This window comes from Entelurus aequoreus, linkage group LG14 (assembly GCF_033978785.1).
Source record: "Entelurus aequoreus isolate RoL-2023_Sb linkage group LG14, RoL_Eaeq_v1.1, whole genome shotgun sequence".
Taxonomy (NCBI): Eukaryota; Metazoa; Chordata; class Actinopteri; order Syngnathiformes; family Syngnathidae; genus Entelurus; species Entelurus aequoreus.
The window spans coordinates 44611181-44626129 of NC_084744.1; the positions used below are offsets into that span (position 1 = coordinate 44611181).

The 14949-nt window shown below is 38.8% G+C and overlaps 1 protein-coding gene across 1 annotated transcript; it reads right to left on the reverse strand.

Moving 5' to 3' along the window:
- Positions 1-277: 277 nt before the first annotated feature.
- On the reverse strand, positions 278-14248 carry upp2 (uridine phosphorylase 2). Its single transcript, XM_062069973.1, has 7 exons — positions 14080-14248; positions 13897-14011; positions 9853-10011; positions 4688-4802; positions 4397-4606; positions 1157-1303; positions 278-1086 (listed from the first exon to the last, which is right to left on the reverse strand). Exons 1-7 carry the CDS (start codon positions 14130-14132, stop codon positions 944-946), a joined length of 942 nt encoding a protein of 313 aa, XP_061925957.1. The 5' UTR covers positions 14133-14248; the 3' UTR covers positions 278-943.
- Between the last annotated feature and the right edge of the window lie 701 nt (positions 14249-14949).

Here is a 14949-nt window from a genome sequence, read left to right on the forward strand (position 1 = left end):
GTCCTGACCTGAACTCTTTGGGATGAATTAGAACAAATAAGAATGCAAAAAAAACAAAAAACTTTTGTCCTGTCTCTTATAAGGATTGTGAACGAGAGAAAAACTTCCCAAAAAAAGTGCATTTCCCCTTTAAATAGAGTATATACACATCAGTTGAATTTATGTACACTATATTGCCAAAAGTATTTGGCCACCCATCCAAATGATCAGAATTGTGGTGCGGGGTTGTTTTTCATGACAAGGTCCATAAAGACATGGATGACAGAGTGTGGTGTGGATGAACTTGACTGGCCTGCACAGAGTCCTGACCTGAACTCTGATAAAACACCTTTCGGATGAATTAGAACAAATAAGAATGCAAAAAAAACCAACCTTTTGTCTTCTTGTCTCTTATAAGGATTGTGAACGAGAGAAAAACGTCCCAAAAAAAGTGCAGTTCCCCTTTAAATAGAGTATATACACATCAGTTGAATTTATATACACTGTATTGCCAAAAGTATTTGGCCACCCATCCAAATGATCAGAATTGTGGTGTGGGGTTGTTTTTCATGACAAGGTCCATAAAGATATGGATGACAGAGTCTGGTGTGGGTTAACTTGACTGGCCTGCACAGAGTCCTGACCTGAACACCTTTGGGATGAATTAGAACGGAGACTGAGAGCCAGGCCTTCTGGACCAACATCAGTGTGTGACCTCACCAATGCGCTTTTGGAAGAATGGTCGAAAATTCCTGTTAAAAAAAGACTCCGCAACCTTGTGGACAGCCTTCCCAGAAGAGTTGAAGCTGTAATAGCTGCAAAAGGTGGACCAACATCATATTGATCCCTATGGGTTAGGAATGGGATGGCACTTCAAGTTCATATGTGAGTCAAGGCAGGTGGCCAAATACTTTTGGCAATATAGTGTATACTGATTTCAGAGGGGTATGGCAGTGCTGTGGTTTTAGACAACATGGCCAAGGCGTTTCTTAATAAAGTGGGCCACGAGAGCCTGGGGCCTCTGCTGGTAGTCCACCAGGACGTCATGAGGGGACGTGATCTGGTCTCCCTCGAAGCGGTTCAACAATGTGACGCAGACGACAGCCGCTGGCGTGGGACGAAAAAACAAAAATCGTTCGGACCAGAAAAGTAACAAAAGTAGACTCGGACTCCTCACCTTTGAGGCCGCAGACGCGACACATGGCGGCAAAGACGGTGGACTCCATTTCGATGTTCCGCACTCCTGCTTCGTAGGCTTTCCTCAGATACTCCAGCTTTTCCTCGTGGGAGAAGGAGCACAGAGCCCCGTCAAGTCGACCTTGACCTAGGACACAACGAGAGCGGTTCACTCCTGGGTATCTTGACAAAAATGTATTTTCTACCGCTTGTCCCTTACGTGGTCAAGTGAAGTTCCAAACAGCCCTTTAATGCAGTGTAGCCCTGCTCAGTGGCCTGGTGGTTAGAGTGCCCGCCCTGAGATCGGTAGGTCGTGAGTTCAAACCCCGGCCGAGTCATACCAAAGACTATAAAAAATGGGGCCCATTACCTCCCTGCTTGGCACTCAGCATCAGGGGTTGTAATTGGGGGTTAAATCACCAAAAATGATTCCCGAGCGTGGCCACCCCTGCTGCTCACTGCTCCCCTCACCTCCCAGGAGGTGGGTCAAATGCAGGGGTTAATTTCACCACACCTAGTGTGTGTGTGTGACTATCAGTGGTACTTTAAGTTTAACTTTAGTGTTAACATTACAGATACCAATATTTTGGTACCGGTAGCGGTACCAAAATGTATTTTGATACTTTTAGGTACTTTTCGATACTTTTTTCTAAATAAAGGGGACCACAAAAAATTGCATTATAAGCTTTATTTTAACAAAAAATGTTAGGGTACATTAAAAACCTCTAAAGGCCTTAGTGGCCACATGCGTGGACAGCACCTTTTAGCTCTTATTTCCAAAATTGTGTACACTACTGAATTGGGGTCTTATGGCCGCTTATGTGGACACTTATACTGCCATCTGGTGGTGTCAGAAGAGTATAACATACAATGGAATTTGGGGGAAAAAAAGTGTAAAAATAAGAATTAGCATGTCACTAAACATGAAGTACACTTTTGTTACTTATGGACTAAGTACATGAGGCGGTATAGCTCGGTTGGTAGAGTGGCCGTGCCAGCTACTTGAGGGTTCCAGGTTCGATCCCCGTCGTTGTGTCCTTGGGCAAGACACTTTACCCACCTGCTCCCAGTGCCACCCACACTGGTTTAAATGTAACTTAGATATTGGGTTTCACTATGTTAAAGCGCTTTGAGTCACTAGAGAAAAGCGCAATATAAATATAATTCACTTCTCTTCACTTCACTACATCATATCAAAAGATGATTCTTAGTTTTTTATTCTAATTAGGGTCCAATAAGCCCAAATAGCAAAGAGAAATAAAAAAAGCATGTAAACAAACAGCTTGGGCCTTAAGAGATGTTTCTTATTGCAAGTTTGTCCTTAAATAAAATAGTGAACATACAAGACAACTTGTCTTTTAGTAGTAAGTAAACAAACAAAGGCTCCTAATTAGTCTGCTGACATATGCAGTAACATATTGTGTCATTTATCTACTGTACCTATTATTTTGTCAACATTATCAAGGACAAGCGGTAGAAAATGAATTATTAATCTACTTGTTAATTTACTGTTAATATCTGCTTACTTTCTGTTTCAACATGTTCTATCTACACTTCTGTTAAAATGTAATAATCACTTATTCTTCTGTTGTTTGATACTTTACATTAGTTTTGGATGATACCACAAATTTGGGTATCAATCCGATACCAAGTAATTACAAGATCATACATTGGTCATATTCAAAGTCCTCATGTGTCCAGGGACATATTTCCTGAGTTTATAAACATAATATACAGTTTTTTTAAACGAAAGAAGAATTTGCGACGATAAAAAATATCGATGTAATCATAGTAGTATCGACTAGATACGTGCATGTACTTGGTATCATTACAGTGGATGTTAGGTATAGATCCACCAATGGCGTTTGTTTACATTTTGACGCCGGTTAGCTACAGTGTGTAGTGAAGCATGTTTAGCTATTCCTCGTCCTGCAGTGATAATGATACTTGTAAGAAACTTACTTTATTTGTCGCCATGGAGACGAGGATTAGTGATTTAGAAGTAGCTACAACACTGCAAACTGCGGATGGACTTCAGCCATGTCTTAAAGCACCTCTTTCTGAGGGCATTTCAGTGTTATAACTTCACCTTTCTCTTTACTTTTTAAGCCAAAATGTGTCCGTTCTCCATTTTCTGTCTACACACTGTGTCTGCTTGTAAGTACTCTGTGTGTGTGCGCTGCCGAACATGCTCGTCTGCTCGTAAACCAGCAATGACACGACGTGACAACGACAAGGGGGCGGGGGGTGGGGGACCGGTACTTTTTAGAGGCGGTATAGTACCGAATATGATTTATTAGTATTGATGTACTATACCAGGGGTCGGCAACCCAAAATGTTGAAAGAGCCATATTGGACCAAAAAAACAAAAACAAATCTGTCTGGAGCCGCACAAAATTAAAAGCCATATTACATGTGTCATGAGATATACATTTAATTAAGAGGACTTAAAGGAAACTAAATTAGCTCAAACATAGCTACAAATTAGGCATAATGATGCAATATGTACATATAGCTAGCCTAAATAGCATGTTAGCATCGATTAGCTTGCAGTCATGCAGTGACCAAATATGTCTGATTAGCACTTCACACAAGTCAATAACATCAACAAAACTCACCTTTGTGCACTCATGTACAACGTTAAAAGTGTGGTGGACAAAATGAGACAGAAAAAGAAGTGGCATAAAACACGTCCTAGAAAGTCGGAGAAAGTTATGCATGTAAACAGACTATACGGTGAGTTCAAGGACCGCCAAAATAAGTAGGACAAAACGGCGCTCGCCAAATACTTGAATCAGTGAAGCATATTTAATATAAACAGTGTGATTTATAACAATTACGGAGGTTTGTGTCATGTTTGTCCTCCTACAGAAACCATACTAAAATTTAAAAAAATGATTTTTTTTTCCCCCTCATCTTTTTCCATTCTTCATACATTTTTGAAAAATCTCCAGAGAGCCACTAGGGCGGCGCTAAAGAGCCGCATGCGGCTCTAGAGCCGCGGGTTGCCGACCCCCGTACTATACCAATACCGGTATACCCTACAACCCTAATGCAGTGCTTCTCAAATAGTTGGGTGCACCCCTTTTTTTGGGGACGACGGGGTGTCAGGGAGGCAATAGCATAATGAAATCTTTAAACATCAACTTTGACTTCAGGGTGGGGTCTCCCGGGGGAGCGTAAATACTTGAGAACCTCTGCCTTAACACTCGGGTGACACCTGTAACGCGCCATGTCTCACCTTCGTAGAAGTCGTGTGTGCACATGGTGTTTCCAATCACGGTGGGAAGGTTCTGGAGCTCAGAGGAGCACTGCAGAAGCTCGCTGGCCACCCCTTCATCCAGCACGGTGCTCCGGGTGATCACTTTACCCAGCACCACCTGCTCAAACTGGGGCCTGAAAGAGTAGTCCACTGCTTTGTCGGTCACTACCACCGTGCCCGGGGCCAGACCTGAATGATCAAAATATATATATTTTTTTCAATTTGACATAGACTTTTGGAAACTCCAAGCAAAAAATAACGGGTATTTACCAACACCACCCGATGTCCCCAGGCGAAACAGGATCACATCCCTGCAGTGGGCGTGGTGCAGCAGTTTGATGAGCTCGTGCAGCATAATAGAGATGGACGGGACGCCCATACCATGCTGCAAGACAACACTTGCTATTTAAGCTACATGCATGACAAAATTATACCTACTGCAGTGGGTTTTGTCCCTAAAGTGTAAGGTGGAGCAGCTCAAGAAAAAATAAATATTCACCAGACTATTTCCGGACTATAAGGCGCACTAAAAATAAATTTTTTCCCCTCAAAACCCGACAGTGCGCCTTACAACCTAATGTACGGAATGATTCTGGTTTTGCTTACCGACCTCAAAGCTATTTTATTTGGTACATGGTGTAATGATAAGTGTGAGCAGTAGATGGCAGTCAAACATAAGAGATACGTGTAGACTGCAATATGATGGCAATATGACTCAAGTAAACAACACCAACATTTTATATGTTCCATTGAAAATATAGAACATTACAAACAAAATCCATCAAAATGTTTTAGTAGGACTTTGGTAAGCTATGAAGCCGCACCGCTTGATGGATTGTACTGTGCTTCAACATAGGAGTGTCATTATGGTGTGTGTATAAGGTAAGACATATTATCTGCCGTTTTGTTTCGCAATATTATGCAAAAGCAACTTTTCTTATCTTCTGGTACCTGCTGATCTGTATTTGGGATCTGCATAAATCCTGAAAGATTGCGCGCGTCCGCCTTTGTAGTCGATAAGCTTCTTGTTTTTCTCTATCTTCTTGTTATGGGACATTCATCCTCCGCTGTTGCCATTTCTAATATAAAGTAGTGTAAAGTTCTTACTTATATCTGTCGGTAAACTCCCCATGAGAGCGCTAAAACATACCGGTGTAGTGAGTTTACATTATTCACTCAAGGAACTTTAGTTATTAGTGTCATGTCTGTTAATCATGTTTTTGTTTGGCCAAGTGCTGTTTTTTTTTGGACTCTTTTTTCCTGGTTGTGCAGTCTTGCTTGTTTTGTTACCATGACTACCATTAGTTCCACCTGCTTCACGTTTTCACATTCTGAGTCACGCACCTGTTTTCACTAATCATGTCACCAGTATTTGTGCTTGTAGTTGCCAGGCAGTCAGTCGGGCGACATTAACTCTGTTACCTCCATGATTATGCGTCCATGCCATAAGTCTATGATCTTTTCATGCTTGACCAAGTAAGTTTTGTTTCATGTCCTTAGTCTGTTTATGTGTTAATTTTGTTCATAGCCAAGTTTGTACTTCCGCCCTTGTGCGCGCTTTTCGTTCGTTCCTTTTGATAGTTTTAAAATAAATATGTCCTTACCTTCATGCCTTGCCCGCTCCAACTTTCCTTTGCATTTCGGGAAAACAAAACACCCCATAGTCCACGTATTGACAATTAGAGAGTTCCGGTTGGACGTTTTTTTTATAAAAACATAGTTCCTAAAGTTGTTTTTTATTTAAATAATTTACTTTGAGTGTTGAAATTAAAAAACATCTGTAAGTCCACCTTTTGAGTTGTACACATTACTATTTTGCATGTGCTATTAAATCTGGGCTGGTGAAGTGTAAGAGGCAGGAAATTCAATATTGGCATAAAAATGCACATCTCAGTCCTTCGTTAGCACTTTCGTCTGTGTTTGGAGAATCACACTGACTGACAGGTCTTGTTTGAATGTTACAAATTGCGGTACCGACCTTAAATGAATATACAGTAAATAAATGACAAAAATTCATGAATAAATAAACAAAAAAAATCAGGTTTTGGAATTTGACACAGAAAAAATATGATACAATGCATCAACGTTAGTTTTATTACTAATCTTATGTATATTGAGGTATTTTTTAACCTTTAACATTTACTAAATGGATGATAACTCATTTTATGCAATTTTTCCAAAATAAAAATCTGACATAATTAGATCGAATTGGCATTCAAAGGGTTGAAATTAGGGCTGTTAAAAATAATGATTTAACAAAAAAATGATCTAATCAATACACAGATTAATCACGCAATTTATTTTAACCCCACGTGCTCCTTTTCCTTAACCGTGGATGGCTACCGGTACCTGAAAGGTGAGACCTGTTATATGGTCAGTAAACAAGTCAATGCATATGTCAGGGCAAAGATGAGTGAGGACACTCCAACTGCTGTACTTACGGGCAAATCTCACTTCAAAATACACCTGACTGGACTTTAGATACAACTCTTAACCAAATTTTGAGCAAATAAATGATGTGCATTCAAATAAAACATTTACCAAATATTTGTTTGACACCGTTTGTGTCCAAATGTCGGGCTCTTTTTTTTTTAAGTTAATTCAAATTATGCAAGCCAGTATTAACCTATGATTTATCATGATAAATCCAAATTGAAAAATGTGATTAATCTGATTTACAAAATGTATTATTTCCTAGCACTAATATAAATACAACAGTATGTAAATTAGGGCAATTAATCACAGTTTGTTTATAGTTAAGTGAAGTGAATTATATTTATATAGCGCTTTTCTCTAGTGACTCTATCCGCTTTACATTGTGAAACCCAATATGTAAGTTACATTTTGCCCAAGGACACAACGGCAGTGACTAGGATGGCAGAAGCGGGGATCGAACCTGGAACCCTCAAGTTGCTGGCACGACCACTCTACCAACCGAGCTATACCGCCCCTAATTAACTCTAATTGCAGATAATATCATTTTTCATCATTGAGAAGTGTACACTTGACAGATCATTTTCAAGTGTTTATTAGCATATAGTTTACTTTTATGAAATGTTTTTCAAACATTATGCTTTTTTAAACGGCTCGCCTTAAAATGGACATAAACACGCTTTTTTTTTATTCCTTGGAGTAGTTGTCTTGCCAGATTTTGTATTTTGTTGAAATACAGAATTTGCATTCCTGTTTTAGGAGCACTTGCATTCAGAGGGGAGGAGCTACACTTCCATGTTTAGATACCAGTTACACACATTAATAACTCGACATGTGGATTATTGTCAAATATTTTTTGCTAATGTAATCTGTGATATTTCTACCTGAATAAATTGTTCTGATATTCTGTACATTACATGTTGTACAAGTTAATGGTATTTGTATCTCTGCATGGCAATGTCTTAACTTTCTCCATTTATTAGATACATTGTAATATTCCGCCTGCTAAATAGTCTATAATTGAGAACTATCATTTAAAACAGGTTTTAAAAGAATATACACTTTATTTCAATCTGACAGAAAACATTTCTTGAGGTAGAAACATCACAGGTTACATTACAAAACATATTTGACAAAGTATGATCGTAATGTAGGACGGCTTTTCTATTCTGTTATTGTAGTTAGACCAAATGTGACCTGTAGTGCGATTATCGTGAAGCCGGAAGTGCGTGATTGGTTTGAGAAGAGATGTCTTGACAGGTTTTGACGACATGAAAGTCTCTGATAAAACTTTCTCTCAATCTCCTGCTTTTCTGCTGAGCTTTTATTGCATCCTGTTAAAGCCGTTAGTGTAACAATCTACATTTTGTATTATCAATGCACTCAACCGTAATCCAAACACGGAAGTAAAGGATGTCGTCTCACGGCGATCAAAGATCAAATTGTCTAATGTCGGGAGAACGACTTGCCATGGCTTCGGATCTGAGATTTCCATAATGTACCCTTTTCTTTGTGCATTTCTGCTCGCTATTTTCCAGCTTGTGGCTCAACAGTAACTGCACGCCAATACATTTTCCCACGCTACGGAACGGATTGAGGGTCAAATGCAAGTTAAAAAAATGAGCTCGTTAAAGTGACTTGCAGTTTGAGCCTTATTATTGCATTAACTTTGACAGCTCTGAAATAAATACAACCCAAAAAGGCAAGGAAGTTGCAGTCGTGCATTGTTATGACATGATGGCACACTAAATCGGCCATTTTCCATTTCATGAATCCACGTTCACTTTTGTACAACGGGTAATAAGAATGATTTAATAGGTATTATTTTAAAGTCCTGATTGGACTTTAGACACCACTTTTTGAGCAAATAAATGAAGTGCATTCAAGTAAAACATTAAAAAATATTTTTTTGATTACATACTGACAATAAAATTGCATCTGTGTGCAAATATTAGGCTCTTTTTTTAAGTTAATTTAAAAGTATCATTAATAAGTGGTTAATCTATTTCATTTTTTGATAGCATCAGTTAAAATAAAAAAAAAAAAACATGACCTGTTGGCCAGTTTTATTTCGGACTGAAGTTGATTGAGAGATCTGAGGGAAAAAATAGTGTTAAAAAAATCCAAAAGATATTTATAAGTAGGGATGTCCGATAATGGCTTTTTGCTGATATCCGATATTCCGATATTGTCCAACTCTTTAATTACCGATACCGATATCAACCGATACCGATATCAACTGATATATACAGTCGTGGAATTAACACATTATTATGCCTAATTTGGACAACCACGTATGGTGAAGATAAGGTACTTTAAAAAAAAAAAATGAATAAAATAAAATAAGATAAATAAATTAAAAACATTTTCTTGAATAAAAAAGAAAGTAAAACAATATAAAAACAGTTACATTATAGAGTAAAATTATCTGTTAAAGGTTAGTACTATTAGTGGACCAGCAGCACGCACAATCATGTGTGCTTACGGACTGTATCCCTTGCAGACTGTATTGATATATATTGATATATAATGTAGGAACCAGAATATTAATAACAGAAATAAACAACCCTTTTGTGTGAATGAGTGTGAATGAGTGTAAATGGGGCAGGGAGGTTTTTTGGGTTGGTGCACTAATTGTAAGTGTATCTTGTGTTTTTTATGTTGATTTAATAAAAATAAAAAAAATAATAAAAAAAACGATACCGATAATAAAAAAAAACGATACCGATAATTTCCGATATTACATTTTAACGCATTTATCGGCCGATGGACATCTCTATTTATAAGCAACCTTTTTGTCCTGACACTACTTTGTTGTTGTTAAATGATGTGTGCCCCAGAGGGATAACTTGGAAATTGTTTAAAGTTGTTGCTGAATGTTATCTTAACTCAATGTATTGACTTATTTTGCTCACGATTATGCAAATTACCGGTTGAATAAATGAATATTATTACAGTATTTCAATTCAGAGAGGCGTGAGAGGAATGTATGTAATACTCACACTAATAGAAAGCACCGGTCCCACTTTATACATGCAGTAGCGGTCAGTTCCCTCGCATATATCTCGGATTTCCGCCGGGTTGCCAGGCAGCTTCAGCTCCTCGTGGATGAACTGTGCGAAGGCCTTCATGCGATTGGCGCTGCCACCGACACACACAAACTATAGAATAAAACACATTCTGTCAGCTCATGATGTTTATTTCTGGTCTTGTCATCGTCGTCCGGACAGGAGGGCGACACGGCAGTGCGGCTGGATCAAAAGAGACATCAGAGACGCTTTACTGAACTAAAATGTGCCTTATTACAAGCGAGCATCATTATACAGGACTGCAGTACATGGAGGAGGTCAATTCAAAAAAATTAACCACTCCTAACTTTGAGAAGCCAAACCATCAGTTTTATATTCCTCCGTCCTGTCTCTGGGTGTGTGTGCTAAGTCAGGATAGCACACCCTGACCATAAAACCATAAAAGGAGATGTTTGTGTGTAAGTGTCTGGAAAACAACTGCTTTAAGTCATAACTTAAATGTTGCCGTTGAGCTAGACATGTAGTCTCTTCTCCAGGATAGGGCTAACACTTTTGCATTCCGAAGTCCCAATTAGAGCCTCTTTCCCTACAACAAGTAATCCAATCCACCTGCGAATGTCACACTAAAGGGCCTTATGTGCTCAAACTGAAATAGCACTATTTACTTAATCTTGGTGGTTTTAATTCTCCAAAGTGAAAATATACCTTCACCATAAGCAAAACATAATATGAGTTAATTAATTCTCTTTCCTCACAAGGTTTTTTCTTGCCCTGACGTGGGATCTGAGCCCAGGATGTCGTTGAGGCTTGTGCAGCCCTTTAAGACATTTGTGATTAAGGGCTGTATACAGTCGCGATCAAAAGTTTACATACACTTGTAAAGAACATAATGTCATGGCTGTCTTGAGTTTCCAATCATTTCTACAACTCTTATTTTTTTTGTGATAGAGTGATTGGAGCACATACTTGTTGGTCACAAAAAACATTCATGAAGTTTGGTTCTTTTATGAATTTATTATGGGTCTACTGAAAATGTGAGCAAATCTGTTGGGTCAAAAGTATACATACAGCAATGTTAATATTTGCTTACATGTCCCTTGGCAAGTTTCACTGCAATAAGGTGCTTTTGGTAGCCATCCACAAGCTTCTGCTTGAATTTTTGACCACTCCTCTTGACAAAATTGGTGCAGTTCAGCTAAATGTGTTGGTTTTCTGACATGGACTTGTTTCTTCAGCATTGTCCACACGTTTAAGTCAGGACTTTGGGAAGGCCATTCTAAAACCTTCATTCTAGCCTAATTTAGCCATTCCTTTGCCACGTTTGGCGTGTGTTTGGGGTCATTGTCCTGTTGGAAAACCCAACTGCGCCCAAGACCCAACCTCCGGGCTGATGATTTTAGATTGTCCTGAAGAATTTGGAAGTAATCCTCCTTTTTCATTGTCCCATTTACTCTCTGTAAAGCACCAGTTCCATTGGCCCAGAGCATAATACTACCACCACCATGCTTGACGGTAGGGATGGTGTTCCTGGGATTAAAGGCCTCGCCTTTTCTCCTCCAAACATATTGCTGGGTATTGTGGCCAAACAGCTCAATTTTTTGTTTCATCTGACAATACATGGACAAAAATAAAACCTTCTGGAGGAAAGTTCTGTGGTCAGATGAAACAAAAATTGAGAAAAGGTGAGGCCTTTAATCCTAGGAACACAATTCCTACCGTCTGTCAAGCATGGTGGTGGTAGTATTATGCTCTGGGCCTGTTTTGCTGCCAATGGAACTGGGGCTTTACAGCATACTTGCCAACCTTGAGACCTCCGATTCCGGGAGATGGGGGGTGGGGTGGGGCGGGGCTGTGGTTGGGGGCGGGGCGGGGGCGTGGTTAAGAGGGGAGGAGTATATTTACAGCTAATATTCACCAACTCGAGTATTTCATATATATATATATATATATATATATATATATATATATATATATATATTTATATATATATATGTGTGTGAAATACTTGACGTTCAATTCTAGCTATATATATATATATATATATATATATATATATATATATATATATATATATATATATATATATATATATATATATATATATATATATATATATATATATATATATATATTTATTTATTTATTTTATTATACATATAAATAAAATAAATACTTGAATTTCAGTGTTCCGGAGGCTATCCAGTAGATGGCAGTATTGTCCTGTTTAAGAGTGTCACAAAATTGCTGTTTACGGCAGACAAACTGCTTTACGGTAGACGAAAACGTGACTGCTGTTGTTGTGTGTTGTTACCGCGCTGGGAGGACGTTAATGAAACTGCCTAACAATAAACCCACATAAGAAACCAAGAACTCGCCCTCGATCATTCTACAGTTATAACGTGATTGGGCAGGCACGCTGTTTATATCGTGGGAAAGCGGATGTGAAAACAGACTGTCGTCGCTGTCCCCACTGAGGTCCGCATGGATTCTGGGAGATTTTCGGGAGAAAATTTCTTCCGGGAGGTTTTCGGGAGAGGCACTGAATTCCAGGAGTCTCCCGGAAAATCCGGGAGGGTTGGCAAGTATACTTTACAGAGAGTAAATGGGAAAATGAAAAAGGAGGATTATCTCCAAATTCTTCAGGACAACCTAAAATCATCAACCCGGAGGTTGGGTCTTGGGCACAGTTGGGTGTTCCAACAGGACAATGACCCCAAACACACGTCAAAAGTGGTAAAGGAATGGCTAAATCAGGCCCGAATTAAGGTTTTAGAATGGCCTTCCCAAAGTCCTGACTTAAACGTGTGGACAATGCTGAAGAAACAAGTCCATGTCAGAAAACCAACACATTTAGCTGAACTGCACCAATTTTGTCAAGAGGAGTGGTCAAAAATTCAAGCAGAAGCTTGTGGATGGCTACCAAAAGCGCCTTATTGCAGTGAAACTTGCCAAGGGACATGTAAGCAAATATTAACATTGCTGTATGTATACTTTTGACCCAGCAGATTTGCTCACATTTTCAGTAGACCCATAAAAAATTCCTAAAAGAACCAAACTTCATGAATTTTTTTTGTGACCAACAAGTATGTGCTCCAATCACTCCATCACAAAAAAAACAAGGTGTACAGCTCCACTAATGGACATTGGAGTGTTACTTTCAAAGGCAAAATTAAAGTATTGCTAGAAACATAATTTTATATGGGACTTTATTGTATTATATGTATAGTACATGTTCCAAAAAGAAAAAAGCATAAAACACCACCAGAATTAGAGATATTACAAGTCAAAGTGATGAAGCTTAGTGTTACGCTCATGTCTTGGTGTAACTAAACATTACCCTATAAGATGAAGGCAATTGCATTTTATTGATATTTTAAATGTATTCAATGTTTGTAAATGAATATTTAAATATATTAAATGTAAAAAAGGGAATAAATATTCAAAATAAGATCATTAAATGAAATCCAGTTTGGTTATGCCATCATGAGCGCAACACAAGGTTGTAAAAGTTTCAACTACAATTCTAAATAAGATGTCAAAAGCAAACTGAAATCAAATACACACAGCTTGAAGATTGATCAATACCTATTTAAATTTAGTAATACATAAATATGATGATTTATCAAAATATAAAAGAAATATACCTGAACAGAACGCTCATGATGGTTACACCAAAAAGTAACGCTATGAATCGCGTTTTTCCAAGTTTTTGGGGCATTTTAATGCTATTTCCAAGCATCTCCTTTTTATTATCGTTGATTTTAAATGGTCAAACTAATGCATATTATATATGCATGCCCTAGTAAACAAAACAAAGGTCATATTTATTTTGATTGTTACATTTTGAAGTACATTTGTGCAGGTGGGTGCGCATGTACCCATTACCAGAGCTGTACACTAAGAGTTGTAGAAATTATTGGAAACTCAAGTCAGCCATGACATTATATTATTTACAAGCGTATGTCAACTTTGAAGTGGCTTTTAAACGTTACAGTCGTGTTTTGGCGAATGTCGCACCTTTATGTCGCCAAACATCTCTGGCAGGTTGTGAGACTTGGTGCTCAGGCTGAAGTGGTAGAGGATGTCCTCCTCCATGGTGTCCAAGTAAGGGTTTTTCACCTGGACGTGTGGCCTAAAGACGCAAAGACAGTTTTTGAAGTGACCAGATAGAGATTTGCGAGAGCAAAAATGTGGACTTACTTGTTGTGGTCACTGTGGTCATTCCCCATGCAGTTCAGTAGAATGGGTGCCATGAGTGCAAGAAAGATCAAATTATGGCAAGTATCGCAGCTAATGTCCCAACTAATATTTTGCCTCCGAGCTAGAGCTGATATAGTGGTGACCTCTGACCTTGCTGCCGATTGGCTGCGGGGAGAGGAGTAGCAAACGCGCTAATGAAAGCATGAACCAACCCTTAGGAAGCTCGTCATGTCTGAGGATCCCAATTATGTGACATGGGAACACGCTGATAACCTTTTTGACCTGGCTTGGTCAACACAACCACTGCAACTTGCGAGAGCAAACACAGGTCTCGGAACATTCCGACCACCGCATCAATTTGACACATGGCAGCGTTGGTGAGGCACGCACTGCTAAATAGCTCGCTCGCATTGTGCCGGTGGGACGTCCGTGGATTCATAGTCGTAATAATAACTGTTTTACCGTCAAATATTTCATCAAGCAGACACCACCAGTGACTGTTATTAGACAAATTTATCACCAGAAGAGTAAATCTGTCTTTTTTTACTTTATTAAAAAGTTTAACAGGACTTGTTCCAGGTGTTTGAATGAGGACATACTGTATGTGTGGAAGTACTAATGCAGGGCTATTTAACTGGCAGACATTTTTTGCAGCACATTCCCAAAAAAACAACAGTGATCTTGTTGCGTAGAGCAGGGTTCCCCATTCTTTTTCTCCACCGGCAACCGGTTTAATGTATGCATTATTTTCTCAGACCGGCTTTCTACGTGTGGCGGAGAAAAACAGCAAAAAAATTAGCATGAAAAATGAGGCTTTGGCTACAATCTGGCTCATTAACATTTTACAGTCGCGATCAAAAGTTGACATAA